The sequence below is a fragment of the Apteryx mantelli genome, chromosome 26 (assembly GCF_036417845.1).
Source record: "Apteryx mantelli isolate bAptMan1 chromosome 26, bAptMan1.hap1, whole genome shotgun sequence".
NCBI lineage: Eukaryota > Metazoa > Chordata > Aves > Apterygiformes > Apterygidae > Apteryx > Apteryx mantelli.
Window position 1 is genome coordinate 807,265 of NC_090003.1, and position 19,500 is coordinate 826,764.

At 75.0% G+C, this 19,500-nt stretch overlaps 2 protein-coding genes across 2 annotated transcripts; one reads left to right on the top strand and one right to left on the bottom strand.

Moving 5' to 3' along the window:
- Positions 1–1,251: 1,251 nt before the first annotated feature.
- On the top strand, positions 1,252–3,592 carry TNFRSF25 (TNF receptor superfamily member 25; the record flags this gene model as incomplete). Its single annotated transcript, XM_067311271.1, has 7 exons — positions 1,252–1,780; positions 1,927–2,058; positions 2,137–2,289; positions 2,388–2,469; positions 2,570–2,625; positions 2,711–2,949; positions 3,037–3,592. Coding segments are annotated over 7 exons (1,629 nt in total), but the record flags the coding sequence as incomplete, so codon positions are not given.
- A 2,317-nt stretch (positions 3,593–5,909) lies between these two features.
- Positions 5,910–18,985, bottom strand: ESPN (espin). Its single transcript, XM_067311272.1, has 13 exons — positions 18,692–18,985; positions 15,387–15,580; positions 12,603–12,789; positions 12,333–12,515; positions 12,115–12,246; positions 11,807–12,026; positions 11,469–11,734; positions 9,975–10,136; positions 9,639–9,822; positions 9,179–9,205; positions 8,476–8,621; positions 7,868–8,143; positions 5,910–7,367 (listed from the first exon to the last, which is right to left on the bottom strand). Exons 1-13 carry the CDS (start codon positions 18,983–18,985, stop codon positions 5,910–5,912), a joined length of 3,729 nt encoding a protein of 1,242 aa, XP_067167373.1.
- Between the last annotated feature and the right edge of the window lie 515 nt (positions 18,986–19,500).

Consider the following 19,500-nt stretch of genomic DNA (forward strand, 5'->3'; position numbering starts at 1 on the left):
AAGGATGAAGCACGGGGTCTCCGGGGCAGCTTGGGTGAGTGCGGCGCCGACGGGGTCCGGGCACCGCCGCGGCCTCCCACGGGCGGGCAGCCAGCGCTGCAGGGGGGCTCGGGGCAGGTGAGCGCCGTGGGGCCTGCGCGTGCCGAAACCGCTCAGACGCCCCCGGCGGGGCCCGTGCCTGGCATCCAGAGCCCTCCTCGCCCGGAGCCGGGCACGGCACGGCCAAGGTGCCGCGGGCACGGCACAGCCGTGGGGACCGCGGGAACGGCTGTAGGGACCGTGGGAATGGCTGTAGGGACCGTGGGAACGGCTGTAGGGACCGCGGGAACGGCCACAGGGACCACGGGAACGGCCCAGGGATCGCAGCAGGCTGCGCCGAGGGGCAGGGCCCGGCGCGGCTGGGTGCCGCTCGCCCCGAGCGCGGCGGCACTCGTGCTGCGCGGCGCAGGAAGCGCCGGCTCGCGCCGTTAGGTGACCCGCAGCGGGGACGGCGCCCGCGGCTCCGGGGTCCCTGCCGCGGCCCGGGAAGGGCGGCCGCGCTCGGCACCGGCTCGGCCGCGCCATGGGAAGGTGGCGCCGCGCCGCGCCGCTGACTCAGACGTGCCGCTGGCTGCGGCCTCGTCACGGCACGGCTGCCCCGGCCCCGGCCCCGGCCCCGCCGCGGCGCTATGCAAATGGGGGGCCCCTGCGCCGTTTCCAGCTCGGCTGCGGCAGGTCGCGTAGAAAATGATTCAGGCCCTTTAATCGCGGCGATCGCGGCTGGGAAATCCGCCCCCCGGCGTGCCGTGTGCCCTGGCTGCCCGCCCGCCCGCTCTGCCCCCGCGCGGGGCGCCCCGTCCCCTCGCCCCGTGTCCCGTCCCGTGTCCCGCCCCGTCCCGCGCCACGCGGAGCCCCGCGGCAGCGCAGCCGCCCCGGCGCGGGGCAGGCGGGGGGGCGGCTGACCTAGTTTGGGACGCACGTACGAAGCGCGATACCATCGGAGGGGAGCGCGAGCCGGGCACGGTTTCCTCTAAGGGAGGAAACCGCCTCAGCTGCGACCGCGCGCAGAGATAAACCGGGGAAAGCCAGCGCCGGCGCCGTTAACCCTTCTGTGCCCGGCCGGGTGCCGCCTGCGCCCCGCTCGGGGCTGCCCGGGACCCCGGCCTGGCGGGGCGTTCCCCGGCGCCCGGCACGGCGCCCCGGCTGCCGCCGGCTCCCTGCCCCACCGCCCCCCTCCTCTTCCTCCCTCCCGGGCGGGGGTCGGGGCCCCGCGGCAGCGCCGGCTCCCAGGGCGGCGGCGAGCGCGGGCTGCTTACAGGAACCGCGGCGGCTGCTCCTGCCCCGGCTGCGGGCTCCCGCGCTCCGGGGGCGGCCGGTGCCCCCGCGCAGCCTTTCCCCGCAGCGCCCGCCCGCCACCAGGAAGCCGCTTACTCAGGTACCGCGGGAAGCGCGGCGCCGGGGCTGCCGCGGGGCATTCCCGGCAGCCACGGGCACGCGAGCCGGGCCTGGGCACCGGGCGAGGACGATGCACGCTTGCTGCGGCTCTGCCGGCTCGCCGGGGCCAGCGGCTGCCTGCAGCCCGCTCTCTCTGCCCAGGTGCTGCTGGCGGCACTGTGGCTGGCGGCGAGCGGCGAGCGGTCCTGGGCCCTCCAGGACGGCACTGTGCCGGGGCGGCCGCGGGGCCCGGCGTCGCCATCGCCGCAGCCCCCTCGCCCGGGACGGCGCGCCGCGAGAGCCTCCTGCCCCGCCGGCATGCGCTGGAGCGAGGCGGGTCGCCGCTGCTGCGCCGAGTGCCCTGCAGGTGAGAGCCGTGCACGGCGCTGTGCTGCGTGGTGCGTCACCCGTCCCAGCCGTGCCGCGCCGCACCACGGGGCCGCTGCTGGCGGCAAAGCGTGCCGCGCCGTGGCCCCCGGCCGTGCTGCCGTCACCACCCCCGTGTTTGCACAGGGACCTTCCTGCGCTCGCCCTGCATGAGCCACAGCAACGACAGCGTCTGCGAGCCCTGTCCCGCCGGCACCTTCCACTCCCAGCCCAACACCGCCCCGGAGTGCCAGGCCTGCTACGAGTGCGACCACCAAGGTGAGCCGTGCCGCGCTGCGCCGCGCCACACTGTGCCATGCCACCCCGTGGCCCCTGCTCACCGCCCGCCTCTGGCAGCTTTCCAGAGCGTGCTGAGGAACTGCTCGGCCACCAGCAACGTCGTCTGCAGCTGCGAGCCTGGCCGCTTCCGCCACTGCATCGACGAGCGCTGCAGCGAGTTCACCTGCCACGAGTGCCGGCCCTGCACCGGGAGGCTCATCCAGCGCCCGTGTGAGTGCCGCCGCGCCGTGCTGTGCCGTGCTGCACCGTGCTGTGCCATGCCGCGCCGTGCTGTGCCCTGCAGCACCCTGACCCCTGCCCTCCCGCAGGCTCGGCGACGCAGGACACGCAGTGTGGGAGCTGCAAGCCGGACTTCTACGCCGAGGGCGGCGAGTGCTGGCCATGCCACCTGTGAGCAGCTTGGGGGCCGTTCCCGGGGCGCGCGCCGGGGGGGGCTCGCGGGGCCGGCGCCGCGGCGCAGGGCCCTGCTCACGCTCACCTCTCCCTGCAGGCGCCCGGTGGAGAAGTGTGGCGAGGAGTGCAAGCGGGCGTGCAAGGACCGGCAAGGTGCGCGGGGCGCGAGCCGAGGCGGGCGCGCGGCGGCGGCGGCGGCGTTCCCGGCCCCCTGGGACGCTCGGCTCCTCTCTTGCAGGCTTGGGGCTGGAGTACCTGCTGCTGGGGCTCGCCGGGCCCCTCTTCCTGGGCGCCCTCGCCATCTACCACAAGCGGCAGCGGCTGCGGCTGCGGCAGGACGCCTCGGCCCCTGGCCCGCTCCCCGGCCCCGCACCCGGCCCCGCACCCGGTGACGCCGTGGGGGGCTGCTGCGGCGGGCACAGCTCGCTGCCGGCACCGGCTCCCGCCCCTGCGGGTGAGGCTGCACCGTGGAGCCAGGTGAGCACCCGCGGGGCCAGGGGGACGCAGGGGCTGTGGCGGAGCCGGCCCGGCCCGCGCTGGACCTGGCCGCGCTCCCCCCACCAGGTGCCCCCTGCCGCCGCCGCCCGGAGCCACCCCGAGTCGCAGGCCTTGCTGCGCTGCTGCCCGCTGGACCGCGACGCCCACGCGGCCCCCTGCCAGCCCTCCGCGCCCCCGGCGCCCGCCGGCATCCCCAGCCCCGGCTCGCCGCCGCACGGCCCCGCCGCGGGGCCCCCGCTGCAGGGCAGCCGGCTCTACGCCGTCATCGACGCCGTGCCCCTGCGGCGCTGGAAGGAGTTCGTGCGGGTGCTGGGGCTGCCCGACACCGAGATCGAGGTGGTGGAGGTGGAGTTCACCCACGTCCGTGACCAGCAGTACGAGATGCTGAAGCGCTGGTGCCAGCAGACCAGCGCCTCGCTCGACCCCGTCTTCGCCGCCCTCAAGCGCATGGAGCTGGCGGGCTGCGCCGAGGCGCTGCGGCTGCGCCTGCAGGACTGCCCCTGAGCCGTGCCGCGAGCCGTGCTGCATGCCGTGCTGCATGCCACGCTGCATGCCACATGCCGCGCTGCATGCCACGTGCCGGGCTGCATGCCGTGCCGTGCTGCGTGCCGTGCCGTGCTGCGTGCCGTGCCGGGCTGCATGCCGGGCTGCAGGACGCGGCATCACCGGCCGCCCCAGGCTCCTGCCGGGCTGTGCACGTCCCGGCGGCGCTGGCCACGGGGCTGCTGGTCCCGGAGCAGTGCAGCCCCGTGGGGAGCCGGCGGCGGCGGCGCACTGCCCGGCGCTGCGGGGCGCCCTACCCCTAAGTATAGTTACTTATGCCGTGTAGACATGTTATGTCAGTTATCCGCCCGCGGGCTCGGCCGGCGGCAGCGGGACGGAGCTCTCCTGCCGGCGGGCGCTGGCCCGCAGCCCCCCTATTTATGTCCTCCCCCTGCCTGCGGCGCACTGGCCAGGCCCCACGGCGCCGAGCCCGCGCCGAACCCATGGGATAGTTCTCGAGGCCGCCCGGGGCGCGCGGGGCCGGCCCCCACGGAAATAAAGCGGCCTCTTCTCCACCTGCCGGCGCCTGGCCCTTCTTCCCGGGGCTGCCGCCGGCCCCGCGCACAGCGCGGGCTGTGGGCGGATGGTGCTGGGGCACCGCGGGCATCGGGGACACCGCGGGCGCTGGGGATGCTGCACGTGTCGCGGGCGCTGGGGACGCTGCAGGTGCTGGCGACACCACGGGGCAGCCCGGAGGAAGGTGCAGGGCGCTGCTGGAGGGGTTCACTGTTTTATTCGCTGAAAATGCAGGCGCTCTAGGGCAGACGCAAGCCGAAAGTCTCCCTCTAGTGGCTCCGGGAACGGGACGGGACGCGGCGGAGGCGAGCGAGCCGGGCCGTGCGTGCGCGGCGCCAGCGGTGTGCACGGGACTGGCAGCGTGCACGGGACGGGCGGCGTGCACGGGGGCTGGTGGCGTGCACGGGGCCGTTGGCGTGCCCAGGGCTGGCGACGTGCGCGGTGCCGGCGCGGCGTGCGCGCACGGCCTCGGGGCGAGGGGGCAGCGGCAGGCGGCGGCGGCGGGAGGGGAGCTACGGGCGCGCGGCGCCGGCGGGCGCTCCTCGGGGCGGCTACGCGGGGGCGCCGGGGGCCGGGGCGCCGTTCACCGCGGGAGGAGGCTGCGCGGGTCGGCCCCCGCGGCACGGAGCGGCATGGCGCGGTGCAGCACGGCGCGGCGTCCGCCGGCGGCGCGGGGGCTGCGCTTGGCGGGCCGGAGCGCGGCGCGACTAGTGCTTCGCTATGTCCCCTTTCTTCAGGATGATCTGCCGCTGCCACGGCGCCAGCTTGGTCTCATCGTACCCAAGAGTCCTTAGCTTCTCCGACTGCTCCTTCTCCTTCTCCTCCTCCTCGCGCCGCAGCTTCTCCTGCTCTTTCCTGCTCGGCAACGGAAGGGACAGGGTGACGCCGGCTCCCGGCGCCGGGCCAGCAGCGCCGCGGCTGCCCGCCTGCCCGCCTGCCGCAGGGAAGGGGACGAGCGGCACTCACCGTTTCTGCTCCCTGCGAAAGCAAGTGGAGAGAGGCTGTTAGCACGGGGCGGCACGGCGCAGCACGGCACGGCACGGCACGGCACGGCATGGCACGGCATGGCAGCAGCGCCTCCCCGCCGGCCCCACTCACCTCTCCTCCTCCAGCTTCTTGCGCAGGATGTCCCTCCTCCAGGCCGGCATGCTGGCCAGGCGCGCTTCCTCCTCCTGCTCCTGCAAGGGACAGCGGCGTTACCGCCGCGCCGCGCGACACGAGCTGGGCCGGCCTCAGCCGCCCACCGGCCAGGCGGGAGCGGGACGCCGGGGCTGGCGCCACGGTGGGCTGCAGCTCCCGGCTGGGAGCGGGGGGAGCCGTGCCGCGGCCCCGTGTGCCGGCAGCATTGCCGGGCTCTGCGGATGCGCCGGCCGCACGTGCTGTGACTCCGTTCCCGCAGAGCGCGGCACCGGCACGGCGCTGAGCCCAGGCGGCTTGCGGGGCATCACCCTGCAGCATCCCCGCGGTGCTGCCGGCGCAGGGCACGGGCACGCGGCCCCCGCGCGCGCCAAGGACTGCCGGAGCGCGGGGCCATCGCAGCACACACAGGTTTATTGCAGTCGGGGCTGGCGCGGGCGCACACCGCCCCGGGCACCGCGCACGCCACGCCAACGGGACGCTGCAGCCGCGCACGCACACGCACGCGCACGCGCACACAGCACGCGGCAACTCGGCGCGCGGCCCCCGGCGGGACGCCCTGTCTCGCCCCATGCGCCGCCGCCACCGCCGCCACTGCTATGTCCACGGCCACCGCCGCTGCCACTGCCATGGCCGCCACCACGGCCACCGCCACCGCCACGTCCACGTGCACCGCCTGGGCCGCCGCCGCTAGCACGGCCACCGCCAGCACGGGGCCGCCGCCGCCCCGCCGGCCGCGGCACTCAGGCGTCGCCCATCTCGGCCTCCCTCTCCTTCCAGAAGGAGAAGCTGCGGTCGATGTAGCGGCAGATGTCCTCGTCGCTGAGGTCGCCCAGCTCGGCGCCGGGCCGCGCCGCCTCCGGGCCGCCCAGGGCAGTGGCGGCGGCGGTGGGGGGCTCGGGCCGCGGGGCGGCCGCGCCGGGGGCCGGGGGGCTCGCCGGGGCCGGGGGGCTCGCCGGGGCCGCGCCATCCCCGAAGAAGTCGCGCGCCAGGTCGTCGAAGCCGTCGCGCCAGCCGCGGCGGCCGGCCTCCACGCGCTCCAGGGCGGCGCGGTGGAAGCGGCGGATGCGCTCCCAGGGGTGCCGGCCCAGGCGCTCGAACATCTCGTAGCAGAGCAGGTGCCGGAAGCGCCGCTCCTCCCGGCTCAGGTTCATCTCCAGCAGCTGGAAGTAGCCCAGCATGAAGAGCTCCAGCGAGAGGCTGTCGTAGGGCAGCGGGCGGCCGCCCGCGTGCGGCAGGAAGTGCTGCGGCCAGTAGAGCAGGTCGGCGCGGCCGAGGCGGCGCAGCTGCCGCCCGGGCACCCGGCTGCCCAGGCTGCGCCAGCGGGCCAGCAGCCGCCCCACCGCCTGCCGCTGCTGCAGCAGGCGCCGCAGCCGGCGGTCCGGAGGCCGGGCCGCCTCCGCCAGCGTCCAGTGCCGCCAGTGCTCCAGGAAGAGGGTGACGGTGCGCTCCTTGCGCGCGGCGGCGCAGTCCTGCAGGCAGCTGAGCTCCGTCTGCACCGGGCGGCTGCGTGTGGGCTGTCCCGGCCCCGCGGCCCCCGCGGCCCCCGCCTCGCCGGCACGGGGCGGCTCGCCGTACTCCTCCTCCAGGACGGGCGCGCGGGCACAGGCGTCGGGCGGCGCGCCCGGGCGCGGCGGCCGCTTCCGCTTGCAGACGCGGGCGCCGGGCGCCGTGGCCCCCGCCGGCGCCTCGTAGCTCGCCTTGAGGCTCTTCACCGAGACGCCGCACTGCAGGATCTCCCGCCGGGCGTCGTGGCGGGCACCGGCGGCGGCACCCCCCGGGGCGGCAGGTCCCTCCGGCGCGGCGGTGGCGGCAGCAGCGGCAGCGGCGGCGGCGGCGGCAGGGCCCTCCTTGCCCCCCAGCGTGGCCAGCAGCACGGCCATGCTCTTCAGCAGCGCGGAGATCTTGCTGCACCAGGCGGGCAGGTCGTCGGCGCGGCCCTGCATGCGCTTGGGGTTGAGGCTGAAGCGCTCCTGGGCCAGCGCGGCGGAGAGCGGCAGGAGCTGCTGCAGCTCCTCCTCCAGCTGCTCCAGCTCCGGCTCCACCGTCTGCACCTTGTGCATCACCTGCAGGTTTTCGATTTGCCTCTCAATGCGGAGAATGTCCTCCTCCGTCATGAGCTGCCCAAAGGGTCCCAGCAAGCCCCTGTGGGCAGGGGAGTAGCGCCAGCACACGGCGGGCGAGACGCTCCCGGGCTCCAGCTAGGGCGGGAAAAAGGGCAAAACAGCTCCTGAGGACGCGGCCGGGGCCCCGCGCGCGTGCAAGCCCTCACGTGCGCCGTGCGGCGGCGGCGGCGGTGGCGGCGGCGGCGGCAGCAGCGGCGGCAGCGGCGGTGGCGGCTCCGTGCACGCGTTACACCCCTGGCCGAGCATGCAAGACGCTTCCCTGCGGCGGTGCCGCGGGGCCGGGTGGGCGCCGCGCTGGCTGGGCACCACGGCAAACGCGCGCGGCATGGCATGGCACGCAGCAGCTGCGGCACGCAGCGCGGGGACGAGGTGCGCGAGGGCGCCTGGGCAGGCAGCACGGCCGGGGCAGACCCGTGCTGGGGCCGTCCCCACCGCGCCGGCACCGGAGGCGAGGCGGTGCCGTGTCCGCCGAGATCCTGCTGCTGGGGCGGCGCCGGCGGCGCTCCTCGGCCGTGCCCGTGCCGCGCGCACCGCACACAGCACCCCGGGCTGCCGCCGCCCGGCCCCCTCCCTACCTTGCGCCGCTGCTCCTCTTCCTCCTGCATCTTCAGCTGCAGCTTGCGCACCATCACCTGCCGCTTCCACTCGGGGATGGGCCGGCCCTGCTCGTCGTGGCTCGGCACCAGGGCCTCCGCGTCCGGCGGCCCCCCGGCCCCCGCCGCTGGCACCGGCGAGCTCCCGTTCACCACGGGCTCCGGCAAGCCGCCCGCCCGCGGCGCCGCCACAGCCTCGGGGGTGGCTGGCGGGGTCGGCGTCCTCGCTGGCGATGGGGACGATGCCGGCGACTCGGCCTGCGGAGGGAGGCGGCGTTGGTGCCGTGCCGGCGGCTGCCACCACTCTGTGCTGCCTTGTGCATGCCCCTGGCACGGCATGGTGCAGCACAGCACAGTGCAGCACGGCATGGTGCAGCACGGCACTGCATGGTGCAGCATGGCATGGTGCAGCATGGCACAGCCCGCAGCGGGTTGTCCCCAGCAGCCCCAGCCCCCCGTGCCGGCAGGGCTCGCGGCGTAGAGCGCAGCACCCTGCTCTCCCGCGCCGCTCGGGGTGACACTGCGCCAGGCACCGTGGCTCGTCGTCACCCAGCTCCCGCGGCCCCGCGCCGGCCCCCGCTGTCACCTACGTTGGCCCCTGCCTGGCCGCTGCCGGAGAAGATGGTGGTGAAGCCTTTGCTCTGCGGCGTCGGCTTGAGGCTCTTCCCAGCCTTGATCTCGGCCAGCAGCTCCGAGTTGTCGCCGGTGGGGGACATCATGTTGAACGACTTGGTACCTGGCGGAGGGAGCCGGGGCAGTCAGGGTGCCGGCAGCCGGCGGCCGCCCGTCCCCAGCCTCGCCGCAGTGCCCGTGCGCCGTGCTGTGCCGCGCCATGCCGTGCCGTGCCGCGCACCCACCGTCCGTGCCGGCCATGCACGGGTCCCTAGCGGCCCATGGCACCTCCCGGCCGGCGGCACCGCTCGCCCCGGCCGGCTGCACCACACCGCACCGCGCCGGGGCACAAAAGCCTGCTGGTGTCAACGCCCCGGCGGGGAGGAGGCAACGGCGTTAAGCGGCGGCCGAGAGCCGCCGTCCCCGGGACCCGGCGCTAATAAAGCCGGCGCTGGGCGGCTGCCAGCCCGCCGGTGGTGACCAGCGGCGGGGGGAGCCGGCGGCGCTCACGTGGGCAGTAAAGCCGGCCGGATGAGCCCGAACAAAGGCTCTCTGTGCGCGGCCGCGGCTGCCCTCGCCGGCGGCTCGGCGTGGGGCAGTGTGGGGCTGGGGCCAGGGCCGGGGTCAGGGCCGGGCTGCTCCCCGCCGCGGGCGCTCGCCCTGTCCGGCCACGGTACTTACTCTTCATCTGCCTCAAAGCTTTTCCTTCTAGAGGGAGAAGCAGAGGCGCAGCGCGGCAAGCGGAGGAAGGATTTGGCCAGCACAAGACAAGAGAGGAGAGAAGCAGCCAGCAGTGAGAGCAAGTGGGGGCGGCCGGCACGGCGGCCCCCGCGCAGAGACCGAGGGAGAGAAGGACAGAGAGGGCCGTGAGGAGCCGAAAAACAGACAGAAAGACCTGGCACGAAGGCGGCTGGAGCCGGCGCGGCTGCCCCATGCACATTGCCCTGTGCACACTGCCCTGTGCATGCTGCCCCATGCACGCTGCACCGTGTGCGTGCTGCCCTGTGCATGCTGCTCTGTGCGTGCTGCCCCGTGCACGCTGCTCTGTGCATGCTTGCAGGCAACGCTTGGCACTGGGGCAGCTGCGGTGCCGTGGGACAACCGAGCGCGGCGCAGCTCTCCCCAGGACGCCGGGACTTACTTCCCGTGGAGGAGGAGGAGCGGCGGGGGCCGGCGGAGGCCTCGGCCAGCGGGGGCAGCGGTGGGGGCGGCGGGCAGGCGGCGGCAGGGAGCGGCGGTGGTGGCGGTGGCAGCGGCAGCTCCACGCCGGGCTTGCTCTCCGCCAGGCTGCCGTTGTGCATGGTGTCCGCGGGGAGGAGCGGCGCCTGCAAGAGAGCAGGGGCCAGGGTAGCCGGCGGGGGCCAAGGCAGCACCGCGCACCGCGCCGCGAGCTGGCGGGCGCCGGGAAGGGGCACAGCCAGGCCGGGAGCTGGCGCACGTGCCGCGGCGCTGGGGCTCGGCGGCGCCCGGCGCTCACCTCCTCGCTGTGTGCCATCCCGCGGGGCCCGGGCAGCTCGGCGGCGCCGTGCCCCAGGTGCTTGTAGTAGTCGCCGGTGCTCGGCTGCTTGCCGAAGGTCCTCGGCTTCCTGGTGGAGTCGGCCCGGCGCAGGCCCTCGGGGCTGCTCTCGCGCGACGCCGGCTGCGGCGGGGAGCCGGATCAGCGGTGCCCGCGCCGCCTGGCCCCCTCACCCCGCGCCCCCGGGAAGCGCGTCGGAAGGGGATGCCGAACGCCGGCCCGCGGATTAGCCGGGAGCTTATCCGCATGGGGCCGGGCTGCGGCACAAACCCCGCCGTAAAGGTGGCTATTGATGCAGTGAGCGCGCGGCAGCGCGGCCTCGGCTCACCCCGCGCATACCGCGGGGGCTTTGGGCCGCGCGGGCGCAGCGCCGGGCACGGCGCGGTGCGGCGGGGGCCGCTGCCGGCTCGGGGGCCCGCGTGGGGCTCTGCTGTTTGCATTTCCCCGAGCTGCCTGCCTCGCCCGTGGATTTGCATGACAGCCCCAGCTAAGTCAACACGGCCCGGCGCGGCCCTTCCTGCTCCGGCCGCCGCGCCAAGCCGGCGCCCCGCTCCGGCTCGGCTGGCCGGCAGCCCCCGGCGCGGCACGGTGCCAGGAGCGGTGCCCCATGCACGGCCCCGTGCAGCCCCCCAGCCCAGCCCCATGCAACGGGGTGCCGGGCCAGGCCGGCAGCGAGAGCGCGGCACGGCCACGGCGGGCACGGCCACCGCGGGCAGGACCACGGCGGCGGCGGTGGCGCGCACAAGCCCCCAGGCCAGGCTGCCCCGGCAAGGGAACGGCTGCTGGCTGTGCCCAGGCCCCGGTGCGGGATGCTGTTCCCGCCGCGGGCTCCGGTGCGGAGCCGGCCCCAGCGCCCCGGCGGTATCCCGCAGCCGGGCGGGGGCACCGGGCCCCCGCGGCCCCGCGCGGCCCCGGTGGGCGGCAGGACCCCTCTTACCTGCGCGGCGCCCGGCTGAGCCCTCTCCGCTGCTGGCGGCGGTGGCGGCGCCACCCGACACCCGCGGCGCAGGGCGACACCGGAGCCGGGCGCTCGGGTTACAGCCGCCGCCCCGCTCACCTGGCCCCGCTCCGGCGCCCGCCCAGCGCCCGCCTGGCACGCGGCACGGTGCCGCCCCGCCGTGCCCGCCGCGGTGGGGGTGCACAGGGCCGCGGGGAGCCGGTCCCGGCACCGGGCGCCGTGCACGCAGGGAAGCGCCCCGCCGGCACCGCCAGCCCCCATCCCCATCCCATGCTCACCCTGCCCTGGCGCCGCACCAGCCGGGCTGGCACGCGCTGGCTTCGCGGGCACATGGCTGAGGCCGGGCACCGACACGCGCTGCCATCGGCAGTTCATGTCTCCCGCGGTGGATGGGACGGGATGCATGGGATGGGATGGGATGGGAAGGGACGGGACGGGGCGGCACGTCCCGGTGCAGGGCCCGCGGCTGCCATGCCGGGTGCACCGCGGGGACCCACCTCCCGGTGCAGCGCCTGGCTCTGCACGTGCCGCAGGTTGTTCTTGGTGCGCACGTAGATGTCGGCGGTGTGCAGGGCGGGCGGCGCAGGCGCGGGGTAGCCGGGCGGTGACGGCGGCCGGGCACCCGGTGGCGGCGGCGGCGGGGGGAAGCCGGGGGGCGGCGGGGGGCCCTCGGTGGCAGGCCCCCGGGCGCCCCGCGGCCGCGGCTCGGGGTCCAGCATGTCCATGTAGGCCTGCATGTCGGTGAGCGCCGCCGCGGGGACGCCTGCGGGGGCAGCGGGTGAGCGGGGCTCGCCGCGTGCCCCCGGCCCCGCGGCCCCGGCGCGGCCGCACTCACGGGCTGCGGCGGCCGCGGGCTGGCCGCCCCGCTTCTCGCCGGTGCTGGACTGGCTGGAGCGGCAGGAGTCGTAGTTGGAGAGGGTGCTGGCGGGGGAGCCGACCTCGAAGCGCGCCTGCGGCGCCGACGCCGTGGTGTTGGGCGACGACATGCCCGAGTCGGGCTGCCGGCACTCCCCGTCGGCGGAGGGGTCCCGCGACAGCACGCGGTGCTCCACGCTCTGCCGGCACAGCGGCGCGGCCGGCTCAGCCCAGGGCGTGGGGCACCGCGCGGCCCCCCGGCCCCGCGCCGCCCCGGCGCCCCCCTACCATGTTCTCCACGGTGCGCAGGTACTCGGCGCAGTGGCCATGGCCGTTGTAGTCGGCGAGGTCGGCCGCCGTGTAGCCGTCCTGGTCGCGCACGCTGAGGTCGGCGCCGTTGACCACCAGGATCTGGCAGCACTGGGGGGAGGCGGGCGCGTGGCAGGGGCTGGGGCGCCGGCGAGCCGTGTGCCCGCCGCCCCCCGCCACCCCGCGCCGGCACCCACCTCCAGCTCGCCGTTCTCGGCGGCGTCGTGCAGCGGCGTGCCCCCCCAGGCGTCGGCGCTGATCTCGCCCCCGTGCAGCAGCAGCCAGCTCAGCACCTTGGCGTGGCCGCGGCTGGCGGCGAAGTGCATGGCCGTGGCGCCGTCGGCGTCCCGCTCCGCGAGGCTCACCGTGGTGAAGCTCATCTGGCGGCGGTGGCGGCGGCTGAGCGCGGCGCCGCCGTGGCCCCCAACGCCCGCCCGCCATCCCGCCCGCCCGCCCGCCGCGCTCACCAGCCAAACGATGACGGTGTTGTGGCCCATCTGGGCGGCGGCGTGCAGGGGCGTCATGCCGTCGTTGGCGCGCACGTGGGGGTCGGCGCCGCAGTCCTGCACCAGGTACTGGATGATCTCCAGGTGGCCCTCCTGGCAGGCGAGGTACAGAGGGGTGGCACCGGTCTTGGTCTGCGCGCTGAGCGTGCTGCAAGGGGAGCGCGGCAGCGGTCACCCGCCGCGCCCGGGCGCAGCGCGGGGATGCACGGGTGCAGGGGACACAGGGACACGGGGACGCACGGGCACGGGGAGCAGCCCCGCCGCCAGGCGTTGCAGGCCGTGACCCTGCACCCCGGCTCTCCGCTAGCTCCCCTCGCAGGTGCTGCAGCTCCCGCGGGAGGTCATTAAGGCAGTAAGCGTGCTTAAGCTAATCCCATTCCTTCGGCTGTTTTTGGACACTGCAATTTAGCAGTATTTTTAAATAAGCGGCTTAGGCACCCAATAACCATGGGGCTGCTGCAGGAGGCTGCGCCGCAGAGCTGCCTGGGGGCAGCCGGGCCCACACGACGGCACTGGGTGACAGCAGCCACGGCCGCGCCGGCTCCGCTGGCATGCGGCAGCCCCTGGCCCAGCGAGCAGGGAGCAGAGAGCCCTCGGGCCCACGGCCGAGCGCTGCAGCAAGCGCCGCCCTGCCCACGTCCCCGCGTCCCTGCATCCCCACGTCCCCGCATCCCCGCGTCCCCACGTCCCCGCAGCCAGCGGCTGGTGGCCTACCCCAGCCGCGCAGGGAGCTGGTTTATTAAGCACTCCATAAAAACCTGTTGAATATTTAAAAAAGGAAGAGCAATAAATACTCCGCTCTGTTATCGCAAAGATCGCGGGTCCTTAATAATTGATCCTTGTAACCGTGAGAAGGGCCGCGGCCAGCACTGCGCGGCCACGCGGCGTCCCTGGGCCTGGCGCTGCTCCCGCAGCTCTCCTCCCTCCCGTCCCATCCCATCCCACCCCATCCCACCCCATCGGCAAGGCGGCTCCGTGCCGGGCCCGCACGGCCACCGAGCCGCCACGGCGCTGGCCTCTTCCCCCGCCTGCGTCCCGACTGCAGGGGCCGGCGCCGGCGGGGCAGCCGGCACACCGCGGTAAGGGGCAGGTTGGCAGTGCCGAAGAGCCGCTTTCCGAGCAGTCTGGAAGGGGCTAATCCGCACCAGCGACTGCCGTCTGGGGCCGGGCTGCGAGCGCCGGGGCTTTGCCAGGCGCCGCGACCCCAGGCCTGGCCGTCCGCCCCGGCACCGGCCGCCGGGGAGCGGCACGCGCTGCCCGCGGGACGCTGCGCCGGCGACGCTCCCCGCAGCGGCGGCCCCGGCCGCCCGCGCAGCTGCAAGCGGCCGCATCCCGCGGCACCCGGCATTGAATTTCACAGCTGTAACGGAGCCTGCCGCGAGCCGCAGGGCCTGGGAGCGGGGCGGGCGCGCGCGGTAAATAATTCAGGGCTTTCTTCGCTCGGGAAGGCAGGTGATCACAGCGAAAGTAACCCCAGCAGGAGCATGAAATTCAATGTAGAAGCGCTGCCGCCCAGCGCGTTTAACGCAGGCCTGCGCGTACGGGGTCCCGGTGCCGCGGGGCTGGGGGACCCGCGTGCCCCCCCGGCCTGGGGCGGACAGGGTTAATGCGGGGCTTGGGCGCACCTGGGGAGGGGATAAATGCCGGGGGCGGGTGCTGGGGCTGGGAGGCTGCCGGTGGTGAGTAAGCTGGGGTGGGGGCGGCTGGGCTGCACCTGCAAGCGCCTGGCTGGGAACGGGCTGCCGGGAAGGTGCTTTGCGTGTTGCTGCCGGCGAAGCTGCCGGTGTTCAGGGCTGCCCCGTGCGTGTGGCAGAGCCCCGGCCGGGAGCCCGCCGTGGTGGCAGCGCACTCCTGGCTGCGAGGAAGAGGAGGCTGCTGGCCGGGTCGGGGAGGCCAGTGCCGGAGAGCGTCCCTGCCACCCGCCCCCTCACCCCGTGGCGCTCCCGGAGCAGCATGGCACGGTGCGGCCGGCAGGCTGATCCCCATGGCCGGGCCGCGGTTATTTATAGCAGCAGCCTCTGCCCACCGTGGGAAAGCAGATTAGAGCCCGCGTAATCGCACGGCCCGGCTCGGGGCGAGGGTGCCCTGCTTCCTCGCGCCGTGTCCCCCAGGGCCCAGCGAGCCGGCAGCGTCACGGTTGCCCGGCAGGAGCCCTGAACCCCCACGGGCTCCCGGGCACGGGGCGGGCGAAGCAGCCTGCGGGAAGGCTGCCCGGTGCCCCGAGCCTCCATGCCGGGGAGCGGCCGTGGTGCCCACAGCCCGCGCTGCTGCAGCAACAGGAAGGTCATTTCCCTGCCGCGCGCGGCGGCCTGATCCATTTACATAACGCCGGGGCGGACAAAGGCGGCTGTGTTATCACCCCCTGCCAAAAGCGCCGGGAACAAATCCCGCTCAGCGCCGCGCGGGGCCGGCAGCAATATTTCTGCCAGCGCTCGCAGCTCTCCTCCTCGCCCTTTCTCTCCGGGCCATAAAGAACGGGCAGCTGACTGCCCGGGCGATAACGCTGCCGCGGTGCCCCGGGAGCTGGCGCGGAGCGAGGCCGCGGCCCTGCAGCGGGCACACGTGCACCTCGCGGGCAGCCGCCCCGGCGCCGTGCCCCTGGCCGTGGGGGACCAGCAGCCCCAGGCTGGCAGCGGGACCCCGCTCCTCCGCGCCAGCGCAAGCCCATCCGCGACGGCCTCTCCTCCTGGGCTGCAGCCCGGCCGGCAGGACCCGCGTGGCCCCCCCGAAGCGGAGGGCTGTTACCTTGGGCAGTGTCCTAAGAGAAGTTGCAAGGAAGGGAAATCTCCTTTGGCTGCAGCGTAGTGGACAGGCAGCGCTCCCGTGTCCGTGGCTGCCGTGGGGTCGCTGCCTCCGAAGCGGAGGAGCCAGTCAATCACTTCGTGGTGCCCGAAACGGGCTGCGAGGTGTAGGATAGTGGCACCGGAGTTGTCTGTGTCCTGCGGAGGAAGGCAGAGGCTGTCAGCAGCCCGGCACCCGCGGCATGGGCTGCGGAGAGCCGCAGCGAGCACGGCCGCTCTGCAGGGCCCTGAGAGCGGAGCTGCCTCCTGCCAGCGAGCGACGGAGAAGCCCCGGGACCACCGGCATCATGGGCCTGGAGCCGGGTCTGCCCCGGGCAGGGGAGGGATGTGCTGGCGGGGCAGAGAGGGGCCGTCGGCGCAGTGCAGACCCCGGAGGCGTCGCGTGGGAGACGGTGAGGGCGAGGGCAGGGAATGGGCAGGAGAGGCGGCCGGGGCGGCAGGCGTGCCGGCTGTGCCGAGGGGCGTCGGGCTCTGGGGTGATGAGCTGTGCGCTGGTGACGGCTCCCAGCCCGGGCTAAGGAGCTTGGGTCTCCGCGGGCGGTTCCTGCCTCTCCCGTGGGAGCCTTGCTGCGGTTCCCGGGGCCGGCAGGTGCACAGCGTGGCGTAGCACCGCAGTGCCGACCGCAGGGCCCCGGGAGGGCGCCTGGCCGGCGTCCCGCTGCCAGCCCTGCACAATGCGCCCTTGTTCGCCTGGGGCACGGGGCAGCCCGGCCCGCCGGGCGCTCGCTGCTGGAGCCGGCCCCGCGGAGGGTCCCCGGGCCAGCAGCGTTGCAGCCTCCGCCGGGTTGCTCTGCAGTGCCCAGGGTGCAGATCAGGGCTGGCCCAAGGCCAGGATGGTGCCTAACTCTGCTGAACTTGTCCTTCCTGCTTAATCATCTCTCCCCCCCACGGCCTCCTCCCCCCCGTCACATGCTGTTAGCTCTCGACTGCACTGGGCAAGCTGCTTATCTGCCCAGGGCTTGCAGTGCTTGTATAACCCCGGAGCGGGCTGCTGCAAGAGGCCAGGCAGCACTCGGGGTGGCCGCTGCGGCTTGTGGGTGCCCTGCTCGCGTGTCAATGCTCTCCTCGGGGCTCAGCCACGTCCGGGCTGCTCGTGCACCCATCGCTCACCCTCGGCTGCGGGGCCGACCGGCGCTCGCCTCGGCACGCACGCCCCAGAGACACCGAGCCCTGCAGCCGACAGCAGCTCCCTGCAGCTGCAGCTTGTGTGCGCCAGGGCCAGATCTGCTGTCCCAGCTGCGGCTGGCTGCCCCGAGGACAGCCGGGGTTGTGTGCTGAGAGCTTCTGCCCGTAAGCAGGATCAGGGCCAACGACAAGGCAGGTCTGGCCCCAGCGCTGCTCGCTGCCAGCACTCTCCTCCGGAGCCCCTTGCGAGCAGGCAGCTCTCCCTGCCCTGGTTTGCGGGCAGCCGGAAGAGTGCGATGTTGGGAGGGCTGGTGCAGAGCAAGGCAGGGCAGGGCGCCGTGGCATAGCCTTTGCTGTGGCCCTGGGTGGCAGCTCAGAGGATGGTCAGTGTGTGACCTCCCCTTGGTGTATCTGTGGCCAAATGCATTTCATGTGAGACCTGTGCAAACCTGAGGCCTGGGCAGAAAGAAACCATCACCCTTGGCCAGACTCTGTCCCTGGAGCACCTCATCCATGGTGCACACTCTGCTTTTGGGGCCCTGCTCCACCCTCTGCCTCACACTGTGCACTCCGGCACATGCCTTAATCGCCTGCTCGGGGGAGATGGAAGGAAGCGCGGGTGTTTCGGGGACCTTCACTGCCGCTTTGCAGTCAGCTCAGATTTCTGTCTAGCCTGGGAGCAGAGGTCAAGAAGCAGGAGGGACCTGCTCCACCTTGGCCAAGCAGGTACTGTCCAGCCTGGTGTCTCTGGGATGTGCGGGGACCCTTCCCAGGCTTTCTGGGACCCACTCGATCACCAGTGCTGCTTGGGGAAGAGGCAGCCAGGCTGGTTAGCAGTGCTGCCCAGCGGAGGGGAGCTGGAGAGGGTTTCGTGGGGGCATGGCTGGCACGCTGGGCTGGCTGTGCCGTCTCTCTGGATGAACTCGTGAGGAAAGTGCGGTGGCGTGGGTGTGCTCCCTGGGGCACTGGAAAATGTCTGTGCACTCAGAGCTCTGCGGCCGACTTCTGCAGCACAGCAGAAAACAGAGCTGCACTGAGGCATGACGGGCGCAGGAAGGCTTGGGTCTCGGTGCCTGGGGAAAGTCTCCTGCCCTGGGCCTTGAACCGCTCCTGTGCGAGCAGGGTGCTGGCGCCTGGGGCTTGCAGCTGCCTATCCAGGCTGCGAGGGGATGCCAGCTGGACCATGCTCCGCCTGGGGGGAAAGTCTCAGCCCCTTGGAGGGAGCAATGCGCCAGCAAAGCAGGTTGGGGAGCTCCCTGCCAGCCGGCTGTGGGATGTGCTGCTTCCCGGGGTCCAACTCCCCTTCCCGTGGGAGGCTGGGGTGCAGCGGGGCTCTGTGCCACCCCGGTGGGGAGCTGGTGGGGGAGAGCCCCCCCCCGACGGGGTTGTGATCCAGGCTCCGTGCTGCCCTGGTGGGGAGCTGGCTGGGAAGAGCCCCCCCCTCCCCCCCCCCAGCCCGGAGCTGCGATCCAGGCTCCATGCTGCCTTGGTGGGGAGCTGGCAGGGGAGAGCCCCCCTGCCGGGGCTGCAAGCTGGGCTCCGTGCCGCCCCGTGGGGAGCCGCTGGGGGAGAGGGGGGGTCCCCCCCCGGGGCTGTGATCCAAGCTCCATGCTGCCCCGTGGGGAGCTGGCAGGGGACAGGGGGCTCCGTGCCACCCCCGGGGGGGAGGCGGCGGGGGAGAGGGGGCTCCGTGCTGCCCCCCGGGGGGAGGGGAGCTGGCGGGGGACAGGGGGCTCCGTGCCACCCCCGGGGGGGGAGGTGGCGAGGGAGAAGAGGCTCCGTGCCGCCCCCGTGGGGAGCTGGCGGTGGAGAGGAGGCTCCGTGCCGCCCCCGTGGGGAGCTGACGAGGGAGAGGGGGCTCTGTGCTGCCCCCGGGGGGGGGGGGGGAGCTGGCGGTGGAGAGGGGGCTCCATGCCGCCCCCGAGGGGGAGCTGGCGAGGGACAGGGGGCTCCGTGCTGCCCCCGGGGGGGGGAAGCTGGCGGTGGAGAAGAGGCTCCGTGCCGCCCCGTGGGGAGCTGGCGAGCAGAAGCCCCCCGGGGCAGGGGAAGAGCCGCCCCCGGAGGGCGCAGCGCCCGTGGCCGCGGGTCCCGCCTCGCCCCCCGCGCCCCCGGCCCCGGTCGCACCTGCACGCCGCAGCCCCCCTGCGTGAGCAGCCACTGGAGACAGGCGAGGTTGCCGGTGGCGGCGGCGTCGTGGGCCGGCGTGGCCCCGTTGCGCGCCCGCGCGTCCCCGCGGAGCGCCGCCTCGGCGGCCAGGTAGCGGAGGCAGGCGAGGCGGCCGGCGCGGGCGGCGTGGTGCGCGGGCGAGGCGCCGAGCGCGTCCCGCAGCCCCGGCCGCAGCAGCCCCGCCGCCCGCAGCGCCCGCAGCGCCTCCACGTCGCCCTGCCGCGCCGCCAGCAGCGCCCGCTCCAGCGCCATCGCGGCCCGGCCCGGCCCGGCCCCGGCCCCGGCCCCGGCCCCGGCCCGCAGCGGCAGCGGCAGCGGCCGCGCCGGGCCGCCCGGCCGCCGCTTGGCACTGCGCGGCGCTCCCGGGGCGCGGCGGCTCCTCCTCCCCGGGGCCGGGCCGCGGCGGGGCGGGCGGGAGCCCCGCGCCCGGGGCCGCCCGCGGGGCCGCAGCGCCACCTAGCCCGGCGCGGCCCGGCCCGGCCCGGGGGCGGCGGGCCCGGCCCGGGGGCGGCGGGGGAGCGGGAAGCCGGGCCGGGCCCCCGGCGATGGGCGCGGGGGCTTCAAAGCAGAGGCCCCCGAAGGGCTGTGCCGGGCCCCGGTTTACAGCTTCCTTTTCCCCCGTGGCGCGGCACTTCCCCGGGGCCACCAGCAGAGCGAGTCTGCAAAGTTTTCCCAAGTTTTGCTAGCTCTGTTTCCGAAGAAGGGCTGCCGAACAGCGCCGCTTTCCCCGGCTGGGGCTGGCTGCAGAAGCAGCCACCGCTGCGCCA

What these genes read in the sequence shown, in the direction of transcription:
- ESPN (XM_067311272.1), bottom strand. Translation starts at nt 18,985, where the DNA reads ATGGCGCTGGAGCGGGCGCTGCTGGCGGCGCGGCAGGGCGACGTGGAG. An exon ending in GGATGGCACACAGCGAGGAG is followed by an intron (nt 9,823 to 9,974) that starts GTGAGCGCCGGG and finishes GCTCTCTTGCAG; the next exon opens with GCGCCGCTCCTCCCCGCGGA. An exon ending in AGCTTTGAGGCAGATGAAGA is followed by an intron (nt 8,622 to 9,178) that starts GTAAGTACCGTG and finishes TCCCTCCGCCAG; the next exon opens with GTACCAAGTCGTTCAACATG.